This window comes from Bos taurus, chromosome 9 (assembly GCF_002263795.3).
Source record: "Bos taurus isolate L1 Dominette 01449 registration number 42190680 breed Hereford chromosome 9, ARS-UCD2.0, whole genome shotgun sequence".
NCBI classification, from domain to species: Eukaryota; Metazoa; Chordata; class Mammalia; order Artiodactyla; family Bovidae; genus Bos; species Bos taurus.
The window spans coordinates 52,612,195-52,638,054 of record NC_037336.1 but is presented as its reverse complement, the minus strand read 5'-3'; the positions used below and the strand labels follow the sequence as shown (position 1 = coordinate 52,638,054).

Below are 25,860 nucleotides of genomic sequence, written 5' to 3'. Positions count from 1 at the left end.
TGTTCTGTGCGTAGGGGTTTAGCAGCACTTCTGACCACACAGACCTATCCACCCATCACCACGATCAGCACTAGGTAGGGACCATGCTCATCCCAAAGCGAATGAAAGAAAGCAGCCAACAGCCTGCCCCTGACGTTTCTTTAGGAAGCTGAAAACTTTCTCCCTTCTTGGCTTGCATTATTAAGGTTCCTTCCCTTCCCGTTATTAAAATCACAGACTCAAAAGGGTGGGCAGGACTATGGCCTGAAGGCATTTTAATACGCTGAGTGGGCACTGTCACTCACAGCCACTGCCAAGGAGGCCACATTGGGGGCATAACCAATGTGAGGGGTTTAGATGCTTTATACTGCGCTCCTGTTTTTCTGAAAAATGATCTGAGGCCCACCTACAAGCACTTAACTCTAAGTTCCTGTAGTGGTACCTTAGCCCCTTGGTCCCTCGATCTGTGATTCTGTCTGCTATAGGATCCAGCTTATTTATTACCTGAGTCAATTCTGTGTCAGCCCATCAATAAGAAGAGACTGTCTCACTCTCTGATGGCCTCCAGGGAAGAATATGTGGTAGTGAGTTATTCTTTTTTTTTTTCAATGGAGGAGGAACCTTTCATCATTTTGGCGTGTCTATATCTAGGGACTACCCATGCTGGTCCCACCTCAGGAACTTTAATATAGTCTTAAAACTGTTGTGTATGTAAAGAAAAAGAAGGTAGTAACTGTCAGTCTTTTTCTGTCATTTGTCTTCATTTGGGGCACGCCAGGGGCATGGCTCGGTTTTATTCGCTTCTTGGGGTTGCAGCTGTTAGAGATGTAAGCACTTGCCTTAAAAGTATTTGTATTCAGTAGAACAAGAGGTGTTTTGCACTCCTAAAATATACTTTATTTCCATTAGTATTAATTAATGGCCTACAACATGGTATGAAACTCTTCTATATGGCTTATTATTGCTGTCTTTAATGCTGTATTTACTAATTTGACTGGCTATTAAGTGTTATAACCTGGTTCTGACCCAACACAGATTCATTCTCTGAGAGTGGTTAATTCTTTCCTCTGAGACCTGGGAGGCAGGGATTAGTTGCGGCAAAAATCCTGTGGAGTATACACATGTGCCACAGGGGAAAACTATCCCTCAGTGGCAAAAGGGTTAATTAAGACATGCAAGGAAATAGATTTATTTTTCCTCTTTTATTCAATTCTCTTTACTTTAGGCCAAAATGAATCTGGAGTTGCTGTCCATAATGAGAGAATATACTTAGTTGGTGGATATTCGATTTGGACAAATGAGCCTCTGGCTTGTATCCAGGTGAGTGGTTGAAGTCCTCTTTTGAAGTTCATTCAAGTGGTTCAGTGAGGTTATTTTTTTGCAGTGCTGAATTGAAGAAAGAGAATATTTACATGTAGAAAGAAGACTGAGCTCCTTTGTGCAGCTAGTTCAGCCACTAAACTTCATTCTGCATCCTAGAAATGATATCTAATGATTGAGTCCTGTTGAAAATAAAGATGGGAATGAGCTTTAACAGTAATATAATATATACGGGATGTGGGGGAAGTGGAATGCCTTTCCCTTTTTTATAAACCAAAACCTGTTGAAATCTTGGTAACAGTACTTCCACATCTGCAAAACTTATTTTCTGTATATTCCAATTCATTCATTTAACAAATGCCCCCTATAATGGTGTTCTTTCCTAGCATTAGTGAGTAGTCGTGTTTTGTGACTGGTCTGAGGGGGGAACCTCTGCTCCCAGAGTATCCTTGGCACATCAACATGTGAGCAGCCTAGACTGGGCAAGCTGCTAGCTGGGCTGTTCAGAACAGCAATGGCTGTTGTTGATATATATAGTCAAGGTGGTATTATTTATGATTTTTTTTTTTAAACAATTCTTACCAGAGCTGTTTTTCTACTTTGCGTTCTCTGATAACATATTGACATGTATTAGCCCTGACCTTTCCCTGATCCCCAGAAAAATATATCATTATAACTATTCATAATATCTAACTTCATCTTTGTGGGAAGATTTTAAATAGATGCTTCAATGTCTTTAATAGTGGCAGGACTATTTGAGCTATTAATTTCTTTTTCACATCTCATAAGGTATGTATCTTTTTTTCAAGAAACTTTCCCATGTTTTCTAAGTTTTCAAAAATGTTAGTATATAGATACTGAGTTCGCTATATTCTACTTTACATTCGTAATATTGCTTTTTTTTTTTTTTCTTTCCTTCCATTCTTGATCTGTCTTGCCCAAGATTTGTCTGGGGATTTTTTTTTTTTTTTTTACTTTTTTAAATTTTTTTTTAAATTTTATTTTATTTTTAAACTTTACATAATTGTATTAGTTTTGCCAAATATCAAAATGAATCTGCCACAGGTATTTTCTACTGTTGATAATAGATAAGTAGTTTTAAGTTAGCAAAGGTAGCATAGAAATGAATATTTAACAGGCTTGTCCTGATGGATGTAGTTTATGATCTAACAGAGGGAATGTAATGTGTTAGTTTAATGTATACGACATGATTTTATATACCTATACATTGCTAAGTAATCCACAGTAAATTGAACATCCATTACCTCACATAGTTGCACATTTGTACTTTTTTCTTAGGAGAACTTTTAAGATTTACTTCCTTAGCAAGTCAAATATGCAATATATTATAGTCAACATTCAGGACATTGTATCCCTGAACTTATTCTTATCACTTTTTTGAGGTATCTTTTGACTAACTCACCTATTTCTGTCACTCCCCACTGCTTGCCTCTTGCAACCACCAATATGTCTTTGCTTTCTATGAGTTCAATTTTTTTTTTTATTTCACATGTAAGTGAGGTCATAGAGTTTTGTCTTTTTCTGACACATTTTTTTTTTTGGATTGGCCAGAAAGTTTGCTTGGGTTTTTCCATAAGATGGTACAGAAAAACCTGAACAAACTTTTTGGCCAACCCATTACCTAGAATGATGATGCCCTCAAGGTCCATATATGTTGTTGCAAAAGGACTTCGTATTTTAATGTCTCCTTCTATATATATGTGTGTGTGTGTGTAGATAGATAATTATGTCACATCTTCTTTATCCATTCGTCCATAAGTGGACACTGAGGTTATTTCCATGTCCTGGCTATTATATACAGTGCTACAGTGAATAGGGTACAGATGTCTCTTCATGATACTGATTTTGTTTTCTTTGCATAAATACCCAGAAGTGGAGTTACTAAATCATAAGGTATTTTTAACTTTTTGCAGCAACTTCATACTTTTTTCCAATAGTAGCTGCATCATTACTAGAAAGCATTATAAAGCTAGTGGATGAAGGTGATGGAATTCCAGCCAAGCTATTTAAATCCTAGAAGATGATGCTGGTCAAGTGCTACCCTTAATGTCAGCAAATTTGTCAGTTTTCATTCCAATTCCAAAGAAGGGCAGTCCCAAAAATGTTTAATCTCCCAGACAGTTGTGCTCATTTCATGTTAGTACGGTTATGTTCAAAATCGTTCAAGCTAGGCTTCAGCAGTATGTGAACTGAGAATTTCCAGATGGACAAGCTGGGTTTAGAAAAGGCAGAGGAACCAGAAATCAAATTGCCAACATTCGCTGGATCATAGAGAAAGCAAGGGAATTCCAGAAAGACATCTGTTTCACCTACTATGCTAGAGATTTAGAGTGTGTGGATCACACAAACTGTGGAAAATTCAAGAGATGGGAATATCAGACCACTTTCCCTGTCTTCTGAGAAACCTGTGTGCAGGCCAAGAAGCAACAGTTAGAACTGGACATGCCACAAAGGACTGGTTCCAAAGTGGGAAAGGAGTATATCAGGGCTATATATTGTCACCCTGCTTATTTAACTTATATGCAGAGTATATCATAAGAAATGCCAGGCTGGATGAATCACAAGCTGGAATCAAGATTGTTGGGAGAAGTATCAACAACCTCATATATGCATATGATACCACTCTAATGGCAGAAAGTGAAGAGGAACTAAAGAGCCTCTTGATGAAGGTGAAAGAGGAGAGTAAAAAAGCTGGCTTGAAACTCAACATTAAAAAAACAAAGATCATGGCATCCGGTCCCATCACTTCATGGGGAATAGATGGGTAAACAATGGAAACAGTGACAGACTTTATTTTCTTGGGCTCTGAAATCACTGCTGATGGAAACTGCAGCCATGAAATTAAAAGACATTTGTTTCTTGGAAGAAAAACTGACAAACCTAGATAGCATATCAAAAAGCAGAGACATCACTTTGCCAATAGTGATCCCCCTAGTCAAAGGCATGGTTTTTCTAGTAGTCACGTATAGATTTAAGAGTTGTACCATAAAGAAGGCTGAGCACCAGAGAATTGATGCTTTCAAACTGTGGTGCCAGAGAAGACTCTTGAGAGTCCCTTGGACAGCAAGGAGATCAAAGCAGTCAGTCCTAAAGGAAATCAACCCTGAATATTCATTGGAAGGACTGATGCTGAAGGTCCAATACTTTGGCCACCTGATATGAAGAACCGACTCATTGGAAAAGACCCTGATGCTGGGAAAGACTGAAGGCAAAAGGAGAAGGAGGTGGTAGGAGATGGTTAGATAGAATCACCGACTAAATGGACATGAGTTTGAACAAACTCTGGGAGACAGTGAAGGACTGGGAAGCCTTCTGTGCTGAAGTCCATGGGGCTGCAAAGAGTCAGATACCACTTAGCACCTGAACAACAACAGAGCTACACCAATTTACATGCTTTCCCTACCGAAGGTGCACAGGGTCACTAATCATGGACACTAATTAACTTATTACATCTGGTTTCCCAAACAAATCTGTTTTCAAAAAGATGAAGGAGTACATGTGTGTATCTTAAGCCACTGAGGATATTCTAGAGTAGCCTCAGGATTAAGGTGATTCTGAAAGAGGCAGTTCATACATTTTAATCAAAAAAATTTTAATCAAAGCTTGTGTTAATGGAATAAATTTCATCTCTGAGATTGGACAATAAAAGATCCTAATGTATCTGTTTAAAAAAATAAGCATTATGGGTAGTTCTGCATTCCCATAGTCACTTTGAAGTACCACATCAATCAATCATTTGCAAAAGCTGTGTTTATTTCCTTGGCTGGCATGTTAGTCCCACAAAGCACAGATAAGCAGGATAAAGGCTTTTAAGAGCCTTTATTATTTGTAGATAATAAGTTCATATAAGCATATGAGTTGTCATTTAAAGAGAGGCTTGGAATGTTAAGTCTTCATGGATAACAGACTCATCACATATCTTCGATTTTAGCTACTGACAGCTGATTATAGGTTACATTATCATTCATTCTAAACCATGGCTGTACAGTCTGAAGTATTTATTTTTTGGGTGACTACAGAACTATTTATTTTGGTTCATTAACAGTAAATATGTTGATGGTTGAAGAGACTGCCTACATGTTCGAGCCATTTCCTTCCTACTTTCTGGAAGAATATCCAGCAGAGAAGATAATGAGAGACTGAAATAGTATTTATGAGAAGATACTGACTAGACAGTAGAAATTCCTGAGTACATGTCATCAGGTTGAAAATCACAGGAGCCAAGACAAGAGGGTGGAGTAGAGGACACGAGCTGACCTCTTCTATGGAAATACCAAAATCACAGCTAACTGCTGACCAACCACTGACGCATGCTGGAAGCTACCAAGATACCCTGCATCCATAAGACGGTGGGAGGGGTCAATTGTGATGAAGTTCAACCCCATACATGCCAGGTGGGCAACCCACAAACCCAAAACTAATTATATCACAGAAGTTCTCCCACAGGAGTAAAAGTTCTGAGCCCCACATCAGGCTCCCCAGCATGGGCGTCTGGCAACAGGGGGAGCCCCCAGAGAATCTGGCTTTGAAGGCCAGTGTAGTTTAGTCACAGGAATTTCACAGGACTGGGGGAAACAAATTCCATTCACGGAGGGCACTCACAGAGTCTTGTGTGTACCAGAACTCAGGAAAAAGAGTCACTGTCCTTGTATGAGACTAGGCCAGACTTACCTGCTAATATTGGAGGCTCTCCTGCATGGGGGGTGGGGGGGGTGTGGCCGTGAAGTCAGAATGGTGTAAATCACTGCTGCGGAACAATAAAGGATGAAAAGAATAGTCTAAGAGACCTCTGGACAATAGTAAATGCACTAACATTTGCATTATAGGGGTCCCAGAAGAAGAGAGAGAGAGAACAGACCTGAGGAAACCTTTGAAGAGACAATAGCTAAAAACTTCTCTAACATGGGGAAGGAAACAGTTACCCAAGTCCAGGAAGCAGAGAGTCCCAGGAAGGATAAATTCAAGGAGGAATATGCTGAGACAGTAATAAACTGACAGAAATTAAAGGCAAAGAAAAAGTGCTAAAATCAATAAGGGAAAAAAATAATGTACAAGGAAACTCCCATAAGGTTATCAACTGATTTCTCTGCAGGTAAGAAGGGAATGTGGCATGATACATTTAAACTGATGAAAGGGAAGAACCTACAACCTACTCAACAAGGCTCTCCTGGAGATTTGACAAGAAACCAAAAGCTTTACAGATAAGCAGAAGCTAAGAGAATTCAGCACCACCAGACCAGCTTTGCAACAAATACTAAAGGAGCTTCTCCAGGTGGAAAAGAAAAGGCCGTGACTAGAAACAGAATTATGAATGGGAAAGCTCACTGGTAAAGACAGACATACAGTGAAGGTAGGAAATCATCTGCACACAAATATGGTATCAAAATCAGCAATTGTGAGGAGAGCACAAATGAAAGATATTGGAGATGCACCAAAAAAAAAAATTACAGGCCAATATCACTGATGTGAACATAGATGTAAAAATCCTCAACAAAACATTAGCAACAATACATTAAAGGGCTCATACACCATGATCAAACGGGGTTTATCTCAGGGATGCAAGGATTTTTCGATATCTGCAAATCAGTCTGTGATATACCACACCCACAAATTGAAGAATAAAACCCATATGATCATCTCAATAGATGCAGGGAAAGCTGCTGATAAAATTTAACACCCATTTACAATTAAAAAACTCTCCAGAAAGTAGGCATAGAGGGAGCCTACCTAAAATAATTAAAGGCCATATGTGACAGACCTACAGCTAACATCATAATCAACAGTGAAAAGCTGAAAGCATTTCCTCTAAGATTAGGAAAAAGACAAGGATGTTTACTCATACCACTTTATTAAACGTAGATGTGGAAGTTATAGCCATGGTAATCCAAAGAGAAATAAAGTGAATCCAAATTGGCAAAGAGGGAGTGAAACTGTCACTGTTTGCAGATGACATGATACTATATATAGAAAATCCTAGAGATGCTACCAGAAAACTACCAAAGCTTGCTAATGAATTTGGTAAAATTGCAAGATACAAAATAAATGCAAGGAAATCTGTTGCATTTCTATACACTAACAATAAAAGATCAGAAAGAGAAATTAAAATAATCCCACTGCATCAAAAAGAATAAGATACTTAGGAATAAATCTAAGGAAGCTAAAGACCAGGACTCTGAAAACTGTTAGATGCTGATAAATTAAAGATGATACAAACAGAAGATATACAGTATCTTTGAATTGGAAGAAATCAATATAGTTATTAATAAAATGACCAATAATACCCAAGACAATCTACAGATTGAATGCCTTCCCTATCTAATTACCAACAACATTTTTCACAGAACTGGAACAAAATTTTTTGAAAAATTTATATGGAAGCACAAAAGCCAAATAGCCAAATCAATCTTGAGAAAGAAAAGCAGAGTTGGAGGAAAGAGGTTCCCTGACCTTCGGACAGTACCACAAAGCTATAGTCATCAAACAGTATGGTACTGGCAGGAAAACAGAAATATAAGTCAACAGAACAGGATAGAAAGCCTGGTCAATTATACACCAACGGTCAATTAATCTACAAGAAAGGAAGCAAGACTATATATACAATGGAGAAAACAGTTTCTTCAATAAATAGTGGTAGGAAAAATTAAATTACAGTTTTTAACACAATACACAAAAATAAACTCAAAATGGATTAAAGACGTAAATATAAGACCCAATACTGTACAACTCCTACAGGAAAACATAGGCAGACCACTCTTTGATATAAATTGCAGCAGTATCTTTTTTGATCTGTCTCCTAGAATAATGGAAATAAAAACAAAAATAAACAGATGGGACTTAAAAGCTTTTGCACAGCAAAGGAAACTATAAAAAAAATCAGCAAAAGATGGCCCACAGAATGGGAAAAAATATTTGCAAATGGTGCATCTGACAAGGGATTTCCAAAATTTACAGACATCTCATGTGGCTCAATATCAGAAAAATCCAAACAAAAAATGAAAAGACCTAAATCTGTGTCATCTGTCATAGATGGTCACAGATGACCAAGAAGCACATGAGAAGACACTCAACATCATTAAAAATTAGAGAAATGCAAATCAAAACTACAGTATCACCTCATACCAGTCAGAATGGCCATCATCAAAAAGTCTACAAACAGTAAATGTTGGAGAGTGTGGAGGAAAGGAAACCCTGCTACACTGTTGGGAATGTAAATTGGTACAACCAGGATGGAGAACAGTATGGAGGCTCCTTAAAAAGCTAAAAATAGAGCTACCACATGATCCAGCAATCCAACTCCTGGGCATGTATCTGGAGAAAACCATGTTTCAAAGGATATGTGCACCCTAATTTTCATTGCAACACAGTGTTGCAATAGCCAAGACATGAAATCAACCTAAAATGTCTATCAACAGAGGAATGGATAAAGAAGATGTGGTACATATATACAGTGGAATATTACTCGGCCATTAAAAAGAATGAAATAATGCCATTTGTAACGACATGGATGGACCTGGAGATTATTGTGCTAAGTGAAGTTGCTGCTGCTGCTAAGTCGCTTCAGTCGTGTCCGACTCTGTGTGACCTCATAGACGGCAGCCCACCAGGCTCCCCAGTCCCTGGGATTCTCCAGGCAAGAACACTGGAGTGGGTTGCCATTTCCTTCTCCAATGCACGAAAGTGAAAAGTGTAAGTAAAGTCGCTCAGTCGTGTCCGACCCTCAGCGACCCCATGGACCGCAGCCTTCCAGGCTTCTCCGGCCATGGGATTTTCCAGGCAGGAGTACTGGAGTGGGGTGCCATTGCCTTCTCCCTAAGTGAAGTTAGAGAAAGTCAGTTATCATATGATACCATTCATATGCAAAATCTAAAAAAAGATGATACAAATGAACTTATTTACAAAACAGAAACAGACTCACAGATTTAGAGAACAAATTTATGATAACCATGGGGGGAGAATCGAGGGGGAGGGATAGGCTGGGAGTTTGAGATTGACATGTACTATGTTTAAAACAGATAACCAACATGGAGCTACTATAAATCACAGGGTACATGGCTCAATACTCTGTAACAACCTAAATGGGAAAAGAATTTCAAAAAGGATAGATATATGTATAACTGAATCACTTTGTCATATACCGAAAACAATCAACATTGTTAACCAACTATACTCCAATGTAAAATAAAAATTAAAACAAAAAAAAAATTTTTAAGCTCCAAAACATTGAATAAATTGAGATATGATCTGTGAAGGAAAGAAGTATAGGCAAGAGTGGAGAAAATAGTATAGATGTTAAAAATATCAAAAGTTTAAGTTTTTTTTAATAAGTCACAAATATGTAGAATTCTTGGATTCTAAAGGCATGGCTGGCTAAGACTAGTGAAACTCACACTTAAATAGTTCACAGAGTGGTCTGTTAACATCCAGAAGGACTCGTCTTTTTTTTTCCCATCTTGAAAATACCAGCCAGTAACCTATTAGACTGACCCTTCTGGACTCTCATTAAAGTTTATTTAACTATCATTTGTAGGATTCAGCCACACAGGGATGAAGCATGTCAAATGTTGAGAAACCATACTTTTTTATCTTCTTTTCTGCTGTGTGACTTACCACAAACCGTTTAACCCATTATGAGGACAACTGAAACGAGAAAAGCTGAGATGCTCTTAAATTATAAAGATTGGGCTTTGGACTTGTTAGTAATACTTATGCATGGAAAATGTTAAGTCCTGAGGAGTCAGGTGCTCTTGTTTATTCAGTGGGTGTGTAAGCAAGCAGCTGGCACAGAGCTTGACTCTAGTCTGGTAGGTATCCTGTGGATGACAAGCATAAAGGAGCAGCTGCCTAAGTGATTGGTCTGTGCTGTCAGATCACCTCCACTGCTCTTCACTTACGATTACTTCTTTTTGGCTGGAGGATATGCTGCCAAGTTGGCACTTCCTTCTCCCCAATGCCTTCTCTCTGCCAGCTTTCAAGGGAGCGTTTTGGAGAAAAACCACCAACCCTTCGTTCTCCCCGTCTTACAGATTAAATAAATTACATCTGCTCAGTGGCTTCCCAGGTGGCATAGTGGTAAAGAATCTGCCTGCCAATACAGGGGATGCAAGAGACATGGGTTCAATTCCTGGGTCAGGAAGATCCCCTGGAGTAGGAAATGGCAACCCACTCCAGTATTCTTGCCTGGTGAATCCCATGGACAGAGGAGCCTGGTGGGGTTACAGTCCATGGGGTTGCAGAGTTGGACCTGACTGAGCACGCACATAGGCACTTACCATACGCAGTCTCTCTTGGTCCAGGAAACCAGACAAAAGTTCTCTGGATGGGTGACTTCAGCTTTTGTGCTCCAAAAATGTATTCAGTTGGGGCGGGGATGTCACAAAATGGCATGAAATCCTTATTCTTTTTTGGGTTGCAACTCTGAGCCAAAAAACTGGCTCTACCACTTATTAGCTATGTGACCTTGAGTAAGTCACACAGCTAGTCAAATTCACAGGGTGGGGGAATAATACTTGTCAAATTGATCTTGAAGTTTCTCCAGGAAAGAATACAAGAATTACCAAGAAATGCTTGAAAATGAATGAGAGAGACATGCCCTTACCCAAAGTAACTGTAAATGTGCTATTGTAGGAAGATACATAAATCAACAAAAGAGAACAAAGAAAAATCTGTATGTAGCATATATTGAAGTGATTTAAAATTAGTAGTGACAGGGCATATTGTTCAGTAAATGGGATGGGACAGCTAAATGTCCATTTGGGGGAAAAAAGCTACAGGTATGATCTTTTACTCTAGGCCTTACTGATGTCCGTCTTTATGGGCTTGGATCCCCAAATCTCAAGGGCCCCTTTCATCTGAAATAGTGCATTATTGCATTAAAAGCTTAAGAATTATCCACTTAGGTGACAGATGTGGGTGTAAGAGTGGATGGGATCACTGAAGAGTGCCACAGGGTCTGTGGTTGGAATGCTGGGGCACGTCTGCATTTAGGATGTGGCTGGAAGAAGTGGACCAAAGTGGCTGACACCAGGACAATATGAATGACAAACTGTTTTTTTAAGGTCATAGAACCCAAGGAAGGAAAAGTTTTAAATGAAGTTAGAGGAAGGTCGTATGAAGACAGGATAAGATGATTGAGGGCTATTTTTATGGGTTCGACAAGTATGACATGGCCAGCTTGTCTTATAAAAGAATCTTCCTAGTACTAAGATTAAACCAGAAATCAGTGAGGTGACAGCAGGCACTAACTAACAAAGATTCTTTTCCATATAAGGAAAGAGATGTAACTCCAGCTTAACAAGGAAATAACTGGGGAAAAATCTCCAGAAGCAACTGATTTTCTTGAACCTGTTACGAAGCTATAATATTCTCTGTGCCAGACCCTGCGCGAGATGATCTCACCAGTTTTCAGAGCAAAGCTGCAAAGTCAATGTTGTTTTCATATTGCAGATGAGGATTTGTAAGCCAGCATACAAACAACGCTTACTAGTTTGGGCAAGTTACTTAACCAATCTAAGGCCGTTTTATTAAAGGACGATAATGCTGCCTGCATCTCAACACTTGTTCTGAAGCCTAAATAATTATAAACAAACATCTATGTACATACACATAAATGTGTAGAATAGTATTTTACAGGAACTAAATACATATTTCTGGTACAACACTGTGAGGAAAATAGCAATATGTAAGATATAGTCATGTCAGCATAACTGAAATTAACTGCAGGTTCTCTTTCATGTGTACACAGCTTTATTTTGAACAACCACCTTTAACATACAGATTTTTCCCTTCCTTTGTAGGTACTGGATGTAAGTAGAGAAGGCAAAGAAGAAGTATTCTACGGGCCTAGACTCCCTTTTGCTTCCAATGGAATAGCAGCATGCTTCCTCCCCGCTCCGTATTTCACATGCCCTAACCTTCAGACTCTTCAAGTGCCTCATCACAGGATTGGCACTGTCTGAAAAGCCAGTGCTTTCTTAATAACTGTCATGAACAGGAGGAAAAAAAGCCTGACTTTTGAATACTGGGCATGAAAATACTCAGTGCTCAATGCTTCCTTGTTCTGTTTTCTAGATCTTATTATATTCAGATAAACATAAGCAAAAAATGAAGTTTTCTAAAATACACATTATTGAAAATGCCTGTCACTCTTCTCCGTGTGTGTCAATATACAGTATGTATGACTTTTACTGTGGTGTTAGCTTAGGGCCGACTGAGTGGTCTATGGGTCTTTAAAGCATTCTTTATACACCTTGTCTAATCAGTGCTGTCCAGGACACTACACTCTTAGTGAGGCAGTTTATTTCACAAGTACTGCCGTCAGTGATCTTCAAAAAAATTGTCAGTACTTAATATCTTTACTAAACCCTGGGTTTGTAATTTTTCTGTTAAAAATCCAACATTATACAACACTGCTGTATAAGCAGAGTACTCACCATTATGACATCATAAATTTTTAAATGCCATATTTTATTCAAGGTAATATGAATAACAGAAATACACTGGAATAGCAGGTGGAGTACCCAGATTTTTCACCTTGGTTGCTCTGTGACCTTGGCTTAACTTTACAGAGCTTCAAGTTTCTCACTTTTTAAGGAGGGCAATTATTGATTTACATATTAATTCAGAAGAACGTTGTGAGGATTGGGCAAATGCTCTGAAGTACTTTGCCTAAAAAAAAAAAAAAAAAAATCACTCAAAATACAAGGTATTTTACTGTCTTTAGAACTTTGTAATTGAACCGGGAGATTATTTTTGAAGTTTAAAAATTACTGGATAGAACTTGGAAGACATACTATAAGATGATTCTGAAAAGCATGTAAAAGAGACATACTAATTAGAAAACAGGGAGTTTACCAAAGCCAAAGATTCCTAAACTTGTACAAACCCTTGCCTCAAATTCATTTAAGACTATTTAGTGAAAAGTGACATTTTAAAGCTCGAAAAAAAAAATTAGTTGGACTAATTTTGGTATCATAAAGTGCTTTGACATAAATTTGAACCTAGAATCAGTAGTTCTAATAAAAGTTTTTCCACTTTGTCAAAGGTTATGTCAATCTTGAGTGCTTGTGGGATTCTTCTCCATCACCAATACATATTACTACCATTTTTAATAATGCATAAGAATTTTTTAGGCTAGGTTTTTGGATTTGCTTCGTCTATAACAAAAAGTTAACAAATTAAACAACTCAATAATCGTATTTGAACATAAATTCCACAACTACAATGTGAGTTTTCCCCCTTTCTCTAATCTTGTTACAATAAATCACCTTTCTTAAAAGGAAGATTTCACTTTTATTCCTTGGTATAGTTTAAGCATTCAGCAATCCTTGGCTTATAGGAAACTGTCATTTTGTTCATGTAGCCACTTTTAGTAAGCAGAAGTGAATAAAAATATTTTTATCCTAAGTAGAGAAATCACTAACTTTATATATTATATAGTACCTAAAACACTTATTTTAAATATGTATTAAATATCAATATATTAAAAATAAACATAATTTTTGGCTGTTCAGATTAAGGGGGGAGGGGAGACTAGGGTAAGAAAAAGAGTAGTAAAATTTTAAAAGAAAAGATTTAAGTTTAGAAACAAAAAACCTTAGAGGAGTATTTGTACAGTTCTGAAAATTGATAATTGCTATTTAGAAGGAAAACAGAGTCTCTTTATAAAGTACAAACCATCTAAATTTTAAAAAATGCCTTACTTACAGTGTCAGGAAAGTGGACTCCAACATTTCAGAAATCTTTTCAACATGGACCTAAACAGTTATTTCAGATTTACTAAAATTTCTACTTGACACAGATTTCTTCCCTCCAGGAATTTTACCTTATAAAACAATCTATTTTTAATCCCAGATTCTCTACCCAATTATTAAAAGGGAAATGGTCTAAAAGTGAACTTGTTTGACTGATAAATGGAAAGGCAGCCTGAGATTATTCTAATTTCTGTGAAAACGTCTAACTACTCATTTAAAACAAATCAGTATATATTATCAAACCTTTCCTTGTATAGTACTACTCAGTAATAATTGTATAATTAATAATTGTATATAGTAATAATACTATACAATAGAAGTCGGAATTTTTATATAAATTTTACATAATTTTCAGAACCATAATTGTAAACAAAGAATAGCATCCAAAGTACAGCAACCCTTCCCCACAAAGAAAAAAATCCAGATCACTTATAATTCGATCCTGTCCCTCAAATTACCAATCATAAGAGCTAATAAGAAAAATTCTAGAGAACAATGGCTGGTCATAAAAAACAAAGTCCACTGAAACTATTCAAATACATGTTTTCTATTATAGTGAACTATTCTACAGTAATAAATCTTCCATTTTTACTCTTCAAAGACCATACCGTATTTGTATTTATTAATTTCAATTTCCATAAAACCATGAAACCTAAAACAATTTAAATATCAAGATTGTACTTTAAAAAAGAAAAAGCAGTAACACAGATATTTGCAGTGTTCTTACTCTAGGAGGAAAAGCCAGAAAAGACATGAATCTTTAAAATAAAGATAATAAAATGTATGTAAAACGCAATGAAATTCCTTAGATCTTTAAGAGCAAAATGCCAATTGGTTATTTTTAGGGTATTTTTCGCACCATTTCTCTGTATTTTCCTCACAGTTTAGCCGTATGTGTATTGTATACCCTCAGCCATTATAGTAGCTGAAAAATTAACTTTCTTTTGTTAAGGCAGAGTATAAAAGCAATAGGACTAAGTAAGATAAAAAATATTCCTCTAGGTAACATGGTTTGTTTTTATTTTGGTTTTCAAAGAGTCAATCTGTCATAAAAAGGAAGTTGAATAATCACAAGTGCAGTGTAAGTTGAATATATGCATTTTTATTATATCTCATTACTTTGTACACAAATAACTTAAAACGTGTATAAAATTAAAATGCCCGGAATTTTTCTAAAAGCATAATTCACAAGTGCAATGAACTGGGTAACTATCTTCACATCAAAAACTTCAATAAGCAGAAGTTGGTCAGTTCTAATCATTTGATACTGATTTTGGTAAACTTAACAATATAGTTTATCACAGAATCAAAATATAAATCTCATATCTTACATCAAATATGTGAAAGAATATACTATTTTGCTAGTTCCCCAACCGTTTTATACAAACAGAGCCTGTTATTTATACTAACATACTCTCCACTTGACTGACAATGCAGTATTTTTAACCCTAGGAGGAGGCAGCAGGAGATCGGTTTTTGGAAGATATAAGGTTTATGTAAAAAAAGAGTATGAATCAAAAACCAGTGGTTTAGAACAGATAACACAGTTTTTGGTGAAGTTTCTGTGATATCTGCCTTTTATCTCTGAAACAAAGTGTTAAGTTGATGCGTAGAACTTAGAGAAAGTAGTTTTCTTAAGGTTTTTCCCAACTGTAACAGCTTGTCAAATTCTTATATGATTATATAATCCTAAAAATAAAAACTGCCAAGATTCTATGAATGTATATGCAAAGGAGTCCATGTAATTAGTTATAAACAGTAGTTTTAACGATTTGTGATGAAGCACAGAAGAAGATAAAAATAACAATGTATAGTGAAAATACACACCTAACAACCCACAAATAATTTTTTTTACTTACCCCCCAAAACAAAAAAGTCAAATATGCTTAGTAAGAAAATAAAATTTGCTAGGGATAAGGAAAGATGTAAAAGTTTATACTGTGAAACTCTTCCAGTACAAACGCACTGAATACTGAATGATTTTGTATAGAGACAATACACCCATGTCGTCTTCTCCCCTATGAAAACCTAATTAAATGTTCAATTGAAATTTAAATCAAACCAAATCTGAGTGTCTAATAAAAGTCCTTTTCATCACCGTGTTGTCCTTCAATCATCTTTTACACTCCACCTGATATTTTAAAGAAACTGACTGGAATACTTATGTATAGAAAGTGAAAGTGTTAGTCACTGAGTAGCGTCCGACTCTACTCATTGCTACTCAGTGCAATGCTACGCTACTCTACTCAGTGTGAAGAGCTGACTCACTGGAAAAGACCCTGATGCTGGGAAAGATTGAGGACAGGAGGAGAAGGGGATAGAGGATGAGATAGCTGGATGGCATCACTGACTCAATGTACGTGAGTTTGAGCCCATTCTGGGAGATGGTGAAGGACAGGGAAGCCTGGCCTGCTGCAGTCCATGGGGTCGCAAAGAGTCGGACATGACTGAGCAACTGAACAAGTGTCTGACTCTGCAACCCCATGGACTAGCCCGCCAGGCTCATTTGTCCATGGAATTCTCCAGGTAAGAATACTGGGGTGGGTAGCCATTCCCTTCTCCAGGGAATCTTCCTAACCCACAGATGAAATCCAGGTCTCCTGCATTGCAGGCAGATTCTTTAGCATCTGAACCACCAAGGAAGCCTAATATGTATATTTTAATTTTCCTATTTGAGGATCTTAAAGTTAGGTTTCTGTAGAAATGGTGGTAAGCTGGCAAACTGAATGAGGCCCACAGTGTAGAATGAACATGTCATTCAGCGAAAGCAGCCAAGACAGCCTACTCTCCTGCTTGAGTTGAGTTTGGAAAGAGAACGTATATTGTCAGGGAGCAGGAATTCTCCTGACAGAAGGGCTTCAATGTCAGCTTACTAACAATGGGAAGTAAATGGAGGTCCTTGAGCAGCAAAGTAACAAAGTAGTCTTCTAGGAACATTAAGGTCAGAACTATGTCAAGAATAAATTTCAATAGTCCAGAGATAAGGAGCCGATTATAGTGCCTAATAAATTTGGATGCACATGATGGCAAAGAGAAAAAAATAGCAAGAGCTTGTACTGCTGACCAGATGAAAAGTGGGGAACAATGAAGAATCCAAGAAACATCAAGGTTAGGTGAACTGGGAAAGTGGTGTATGTTCTGGGTAGAAAATGACGGCAAAGACAGTGTCACCTTCTCTGGAAAAGAAGGTGAGAAAGGCAGCTTGACATGTTGCCCTGAGATTCCAGGAGAATCCAACTAGATGTTTAGAGAAAAAGCAGTACTAGATACAGATGTGAAAGATAAAGTTATTAGCTACCAGAAGAATGTTGAGACAGAGCAGGTGAAGGGCCAGATCTTACCAGTGGGGAGAAGAAGGGAAAATGTGTATGTAGGAAGAAGCAGTTATCGCTGAGGAAGGGATGAGAAGAAAAAAGAGAATGCGATGTCACACAGGTGCCAAAGCACAAGGGAAATGAGAACACATTCCAGATTTGACCACAAGAGACTGGCTTACCTTAACAATGGTAGAAGCAGTCACCTCAGATATTACAGGGATTTTAGGGGAAAAAGAACATTAAGGAAGCAACTATAAGACTATTCTAAGTCTGGGAATGGAAAGAGAGAAGACTATAGAAATAAGGGTCAGTGAAGATTTTTAAGAAACGGAACTGAATCATAAATTTTCTTTTTTCTTCAACAAACAAAACAGTTTAAAATTTTACTGATTCACAAATTAAAAATATATATCTACATATACATGTTACAGACTTTCTTGTTACTGAGTTTTATGTATAAATTTATTAATATACACAGGTACATATCCTAATACAGGATTTAGTAACAGATTTTCTTAACCCTTAAAAAGTTTCATAAGCTAAGAGCAAGATTATCTAAGACATCTTTATTAATTTCCCTTGGGGAGGAATACACACACACACACACACACACACACACACACACACACACACAAATAACCCTTTAAAGGCACTCCATTAAATATTTTAAATTTCAACTGCTAAAACTTGTAAAATAATACATCATTAGTAATAATACATCATTAGTAAGTCACTATTATAATGAAAAGAAATTCATTGCTATGAAGTCTTGCTGTTGCTCCTGCTGCTAAGTTTCTTCAGTCATGTCTGACTCTGTGTGACCCCACAGACAGCAGCCCACCAGGCTCCTCCATCCCTGGGATTTTCCAGGCAACTGGAGTGGGTTGCCATTCCAGGCAACTGGAGTGGATTTTCCAGGTACTGGAGTGGGTTGCCATTTCCTTCTCCAATGCATGAAAGTGAAAAGTGAAAGTGAAGTCCCTCAGTCGTGTCCGACTCTTCGCAACCCCATGGACTGCAGCCCACCAGGCCCTCTGTCCATGGGATTTTCCAGGCAAGAGTACTGGAGTAGGGTGCCATTGCCTTCTCCGGCTATGAAGTCTTAAGTAACCTTAAAGAGGCTTTTATTCATCCTATTTATTGAATTAGTTTATTTAGGGGTAAAATAGACCATTTATAAGTCATGCAGTCCTTTAGACTTTACAAATTCCAATAAGGAAAGGTCTATTAACTAACTATAGTTTCCTGACTGCAGTGCATGTAAAAGATACTTGAGCCAGAAAAGGGGTGAAAATGTTTTCCTGAAGGAATAGTGAAACCATGATAAACACTAGAGGCCCCAGAAGAAAACAAGTTATTTCAAAGTTAGCAAACATGACATGTAAGAAAACACTGAAAAGAAGTAGAATCATTCATCTAGGACATACTGTTAGAAAAGAACAAAACTGAGAAGTTTCTTTACTTTTGTGCATGAGATACAGTAATCATGGCTGTATGCCTAACAATGTAGGTCACCAAATACTTTCACATACATTTTAATTACATGATTATAAATTGGCTATCCCACTGATTCTTACCAGAACACTGTGAAATTTCAGTAAGTATTATTACTCATTTTTCTCCATGAGGAAATTAAGGCTCAGAAAAGATTAAGAATCTGCTCATGGTCACAAAGTGGAACTGGGTTTAAGACCCACATGGGTTCTCAGCACTAAGACTGGAACTGTTTTTACCAAATAATGCTCACTAGAAAAAGGAGTCAAGGACAATGCCCAACCCAGTAAAATAAATCTGAAATTTCAGATAATTAAAGAGTTGAGAAATGAACTGCTACAGGAAACTAAGCTGGTCCCCTGCAAATATGTAAGATGCTAGTTCATAAGAGGCTGTAGTTGAAGAGCAAGTGGATAATTCGGCTGACTTTTCAGAACTCTCCTGTTAATTTGTAACCTTAAAAAAGTTCCAGAATATTATTTATTCTCTTTTTAAAGGCTCTTATTTATCCTCCTCTTGATATGACAACTCCAAAAGAAAGGATGAATAGAAAAACATCTGGCAACTGTTGAACCCCAAGTATAAACACTGTTGCTGCTGCTAAGTCACTTCAGTCATGTCTGACTCTGTGCGACCCCATAGATGGCAGCCCACCAGGCTCCCCCGTCCCTGGGATTCTCCAGGCAAGAACACTGGAGTGGGTTGCCATTTCCTTCTCCAATGCATGAAAGTGAAAAGTGAAAGTGAAGTTGCTCAGTCGTGTCTGACTCTTCACAACCCCATGGACTGCAGCCTACCAGGCTCCTCCGTCCATGGGATTTTCCAGGCAAGAGTACTGGAGTGGGGTGCCATTGCCTTAGCCCAAGTCAAAAAAAAATTTATATATGTATCTGTATAATCCCTTAGCCAGATTCAGTTTCATTTCTCAAGAGTTCAGTGTGCTCTGAAAGAATTTTATTAACTTGCCTCAAACATAGTATAAAAAAGGATAACAAAGACACAGTCCTATCTCCTGACCATTCCTCAAAAGAAACCAAACAATAAAAACAAGCAAACAAGAAAGCAACCAAGTAACAAAGCCAGCATAGGGCAGCCAGGTAATGTGAAATAGTGTTATGATTTAACATAACTTGTAAAGAAACAAAAAACAGAAATAAATTACTTGCAAGGCAGAAAGTCACACTACAATAAAATGCCCATGGATCAATCAGTACAAACCTGCATAGACACACAGACAGCACTCCCGGATAGGAAAACTTTAAGTTTCTTTAGTTTAACTAAAACTGCTTCAAAACAGAATGCAGTTTTACCAAGTTCCAAAGATTCTATAACATATTTAATTAACTTTTATTTTCTTATTTATATACTTTATACTTACAGGTATGTACGGAAAAGATCCTATAAAGTATCTTTAACAGAACATTATACAATTAATAAAAGTAGGAGTCAAATGGCACAAAGTGGCTTTAGGTAGTTATAATTAATGTTGAGGATGAAATCACAACATAGATTCAATATGATCATTTTCCAGTCTCTGTATCTCATCTTGTCCCACTTGTCCTAGCTGAGATAAAAGTTTGCTATAGGCTTCCCTGTAAAGACAAAAGAAAAGAAGAGTGAGATACATGTTTATTGCTGCTGTGCAGTTGCTGAATCGTGTCAGACTCTGTGAACTCATGGACTGCAGCACTCCAGGCTTCCTGTCCTTCACTATCTCCCAGAGTTAGCTCAAACTCATGTCTATTAAAGTCGGTGATGCCATCCAACCATCTCATCCTCTGCAGCCCCCTTCTCCTGCCCTCAGTCTTTCCAGCATCAGGGTCTTTTCCCTTTTAAAACAACCTCTCTGGGACATACAGACTTATCCCACCATGTTTCATTACTCTAAATAGTCCACCACTATGTTCAGTCATAAGCCTATAGGGAAAAAAAAGAGCCTGTATCTATTTTTGACCAAAAGCATATTATCTAGTTGAGTCACTAACCCTATGCACTGGAACAGACTCCAAATCTTTATAAATGGGAAAATAGGCCATTACTAGGAAAATGAATCAAGATTTCATAATCATTGTCCAAAAGGATATAATCAAATAATCAAACATACCTCTGTGCACTATTTCTGCCAAGGCCCCACTTCCGCTCTGAATTCTTCAGAGACTGAGTAAGGGTAGGAACCAAGTGGATAACAACCTGCTGGTCCAATGCTGCTACTGCTTCTAAAATGCTGTAAATCTGATAGTCATATCTCATACCATAATCTTCAATAAACTGCCTGAAAGTAAAACAGGTTACTTAGAATTACTCTTGGGGCAATTACTTGGGCTAGTATCTAGCCAATTATAGCAACAAGCTGTAAACTGAATGCAAGAAAAATCACTTTATGTAAGATTATCATAAGGATCTATGATAGACGCCATACAGACTGCAACTTGAAAATAAAGAAAAGAAATGGCTTCAGCGTGAGCCATGACCAGAGTGATGGCATTAAGAGGGAGAGGGAAGAGTTGGAATCCCAAGAGGAAGAATTAACAGGGAAAAATCTAATGCCAGAGACTTTTCTGCTACACTTTGCATGTGGTCAATCTGGATGGTAAGGGTGTAAAAGAGACTAAAACAGAAAACGAGTCCAGTTTTCTGGTTATTTTGTTTAACTTTTAGTTAATTATTCCTATCTCTAGATAAACAGTATTTCTATGATGAAAGCAAGTTACTTCTAAATAATTTCTATATTCCTTAATTGAACAAGAGACTTTAGACCCACAGAAGAATAAAATATGAAGAATATATATTTATAAAGAATATTTATATAATTATACATTATATATAAAGAATTATATATTTTAATTGTAAAATTTCCACTCTCCCCACCTTCGCCAAAAGTCACCTAGCTTAGTAAACTGTACTTAATAAACATGTAATTTTTGTTCATATAAAATCCTTCCTTGTCTCTTAGGGTTTTACAGTTTTCTTAAACCCAGTATTTATTTCAAATGATCACAATTTTTATATTCTGTAAATAAACTGTGAACAACTGACAAGTCCCAACTACATGATAAGAAAGAAAGCTGAGGAATCAAAAATCCCGCACAGAATGAAGGAAATGGACCCAAACTATTTAACACAGTGGTGCTATGGTAGAGATACATGAAATGAAGCTCAACGGGTAGAAACTATGAGAAAGATACACTTTAAAAGTACTGCTTTAACAGAAAGCCTAAGATTCTATATAGTGCAAGGCAGGAAAACAGAAACAAAACAGAAAACGTTCTACAAGTTGCAGTTATTCTTACGAAGGAACAACGGATCTGTATATAAAGTCTGTGCTTCACAATTTACATCCAGTGGAGCTCTGGGGGTTCACGGCATCTAAAGTGAACAGGAAGACCAGAGACAGGCACTTCCACACTGGCTGCTGAGTAGCACGTTTACCAGCTCCATAGCCTGTATACCTGTCGCTATGACTCACGTTTTCCACTTTTTCCTCTGAAACACATGCAAGCATCTTCTTACTAAATTCTCAGGTAATGTAAAGTCATTTTTCTCCCTAGTAATTTTATTTTTTAATAAAACAACAACATAGCAGAACTACTGCCAAAAATGTAATAATTGAAACTACAAACAAGTAGTAACACATTATGTTTTGGATAATTAGTTATTTAGAAAACATGTTGACTGTCAAATGGCTGGCAATAGTCTCCTTGCCAGTTGGCATATTTTCCAGTTACCTAAACACAGAAGTCAGCTGGGCGGCAGGTTCTCCTCCTGACCCCACTTGGCAGGCTCTGACCATGCATTGCAAGTTCTCGGTGGCCAGCCTTTTAACTAGGAGGGAAAATTACAGCATTACACACTGTGCCTGAATTCACCATCTGGATCCTCATTTTCATGAGCACTCTAGATTTAGAAAAACATGTTGTTTTCTTAAAGTATGTACATGCTTTTTTATTTTTCAAAGTGAAATAGTTATGAGCTTTTGTTCTAAAGTCTCCCTATCTTCCATTTTAAGAAAATACAAAACACTTGAGGCTATTTTTCACGTGACTGAAAAAATACTGTAACTGAAAAAATACATGTGAAGATATGCCTTTCTATCAGAAAAGAGTTCGTATTCAAAACATTCGACCATCCTAACACTGCAAACTGTCACACACTGACAACAGATAACCTTTAATACTTCCGCTTACAGATTGATTTTTTAAATTCATATTCCTTCCATTCACAAATACATATGCAGTAAATTAGAAAATATCCCTTCCATTTACAAATACATATGTAGGAAATTAGAAACTACCAACAGTTCATCTGTTCTTAAAATTAGATTTATATATTTGTTGTTCAGTTGCTAAGTTGTGTCTGACTGCGACACCATGGACTGCGTATATACACAAATCCATCAGTTGATGGTCTACATATATATATAAAATCAACTACTGTTGATGCTAATTTCCTTTTTAAAGATAGCAAAGTTACAAAGAGATCATTTACATTCTTTCAGTATTTAACCAAATCCTTTACAGCTGTGCATTTGTATATAAAATGGTAAAAAAAAAAAAAAAAATCAAGAAAGAACCAAAAATTCACCATGTTCCAAGTGTTAATTCATTTTTTATACTGTTTTTGGCATATTAAATATAAGTAGCTGGGGAGAAAAATTACTTTCTCTAAAGAATAAGAAAATCTTCAGAAACTGTAATCCACTATGGCAATGCACAAGAACCTAAATTAATTAAGCAGCAGATAATGTTTTCCATAGCATGAGGATAATGGATAAGGAAGATATAGCATACTTGTCTTTACTGAACAAGTAAGTTCTCATATCAGATGCAATTCTAGAGCCAGTATAAATGATTCTTCTTAAAGATGCTTCCTTGAAAAAAACCCCCAAAATCCACAAGTTCTTTTGTGGAAAAGTACCAGAACATGAAGACATACCCCTCATAAAGTATTAAAAGTAAGCACTGTTTCTTAAAAATAACAGATTTAGGTATAATTCACATATAAAAACTAACCTTTTAAAGTGTACAGTTCATTGGCTTTTAGTATATTCATAAGAATTGTGAAGCTATCACCACTATCTAATTTCAGAACATTTTTATCACCTCCCTCCAAAACTTTACACCTATTAGCAGTCATTCCCCATGTTCTTCCTCCCTCAGTCCCTGGAACCACTGATGTACTTTTTGTCTCTATGGATTGTCTATTCTAGGAATTTCATATAGATGGACTCATACAGATTTGGTTTTATGTATCTGCCTTCCTTTCCTTAGCAAAATGTTTTAAGGTTCACTCATGTTATGGAACATGTTAGTACTTCATTCCTTCTCATGGTCAAATACCATTCCATTGTATGGACTTACTTCATCTGTTTATCAGTTCATTAGATGATTAGTTGATGGATATCTGGGTTGCCTCCATTTTGGCTATTACGGGTAACACTGTAGTGAGCATTAGTGTACACGGTTTCTAAAAAAATCTATCCTCTTTGTTTATTTCTTTAACTGAACTGGGCATTGTTTTTAAACACTGGGTTATCTTTCAGTTTTTTTTAAAATAACAGCTTTATTATCATATAATTTATATACAATATAACTCACCCATTTAACACATACAATTCAATGGTTTTTAGTATAATTACAGAACTGTGCAACTGTCACTGCAATTTCAGAACATTTTCTTTATCCTGAAAAGAAACACTGCTCCCTTTAAAGCTATTACCTCCTGTCCTCTGATACCCTCTCAGCAACCACTAATCTACTTTCATACCCCCTAAGCAACTGCTAATCTACTTTCCATCTCTGTAGATTTAACTACTCCGGATATTTCATATAAATAGAACCATATAATATGTGGTCTTGTGTTAACTGGTTTCTTTCACTTATAATAATGTTTACAATACATTCTATAGCAATACATGCTGTAGCAATACTTCCTGCAGCATGAATTAGTACTTCACTCCTTATAGCGAATATATATTTAATATTATATCCAAATAATATTCTCTTGTATGGATAGATCACATTAAAAAAATCCATCCATCAGATGATGGTATTCCATCTTTGGCTATTATAATACTACTACAAATATTAAAGTACAAGTTTCTGTGTGGATATATGTTTTCATTAATCTTGGGAATATATTAAACTTAGGAGTGCACTGCTAGATCACAAGGTAACTAACTCTATGTTCAACTATTTGAGGAATTAGACTTCCCTGGTGGCTCGGACAGTAAAGCGTCTGCCTGCAATGCGGGAGACCCGGGTTCAATCCCTGGGTTGGGAAGATCCTCTGGAGAAGGAAATGGCAGTCCATTCCAGTATTCTTGCCTGGAAAATTCCATGGACTGAGGAGCCTGGTAGGCTACCGTCCATGGGGTCACAAAGAGTCAGACACGACTGAGCAACTTCACTTCACTTCACTTCCCAAGTGGCAACACCATTTTACATTCCCAAAAGCAGTAAATGAGGATGCAGATTTCTCCATGTTCTTGCCAATTTTTGTTATTATCTTATTCATTATAGCCAACCTAGTGAGCGTGAAGTGGTATCTCACTGTAGTTTTGATTTGCATTCCCCTCATGACTAATGATGGTGAGCACTTTTTCAGGTGCTTTTTAGCCACTTGTTTATATTCTTTGGAGGAAACTGTATTCAAATCCTTTGCCTGTTGTTTCTTTTTTTAAAACTACTGAGTTTTATTCTTCATATACTCTTGATACAACTTCCTTATCACATCAGTAATATGCAAATGCTTTCTCCCATTCTCTGAGTTGTCTTTTTATTAATACTTTTTTGACAGTGCTCTTTGAAACACAAAAGTTCTTTATTTTGATTAAGTCTAATTCATGTGTCTTGTTCTGTGGCTTGTGCTTTTGATGTCCTGTTTAAGAATTCATTGCCAAATCCAAGATCATGAAGATTTAGTCTTGCTTTAAGAGATTTACAGTTTTAACTCTGACATTTAGGTCTATAAACCTGTTTGAA

At 36.9% G+C, this 25,860-nt stretch overlaps 2 protein-coding genes across 4 annotated transcripts in view; one reads left to right on the top strand and one right to left on the bottom strand.

Annotated features, from left to right (window-relative positions):
* KLHL32 (kelch like family member 32) overlaps positions 1 to 16,166 on the top strand; it is a 221,017-nt gene extending 204,851 nt beyond the window's left edge. Inside the window, 2 exon segments of the mRNA XM_059889874.1 lie at positions 1,205 to 1,299; positions 12,114 to 16,166. Coding sequence (XP_059745857.1) covers positions 1,205 to 1,299; positions 12,114 to 12,275 — 257 coding nt within the window. The 3' untranslated portion in view covers positions 12,276 to 16,166.
* MMS22L (MMS22 like, DNA repair protein) overlaps positions 15,152 to 25,860 on the bottom strand; it is a 127,330-nt gene continuing 116,621 nt past the window's right edge. For 2 of the 3 annotated variants that reach the window (XM_010808479.4, XM_005210855.5), the window contains exons 23-25: positions 22,606 to 22,702; positions 20,985 to 21,152; positions 15,152 to 20,472 (exon numbers count right to left, since the gene is read on the bottom strand). In XM_010808479.4, coding sequence (XP_010806781.1) covers positions 20,379 to 20,472; positions 20,985 to 21,152; positions 22,606 to 22,702 — 359 coding nt within the window. In that variant the 3' untranslated portion in view covers positions 15,152 to 20,378. The remainder of the gene's footprint in view (positions 20,473 to 20,984; positions 21,153 to 22,605; positions 22,703 to 25,860) is intronic. The other variant, NM_001206012.3, reaches the window with a different exon arrangement.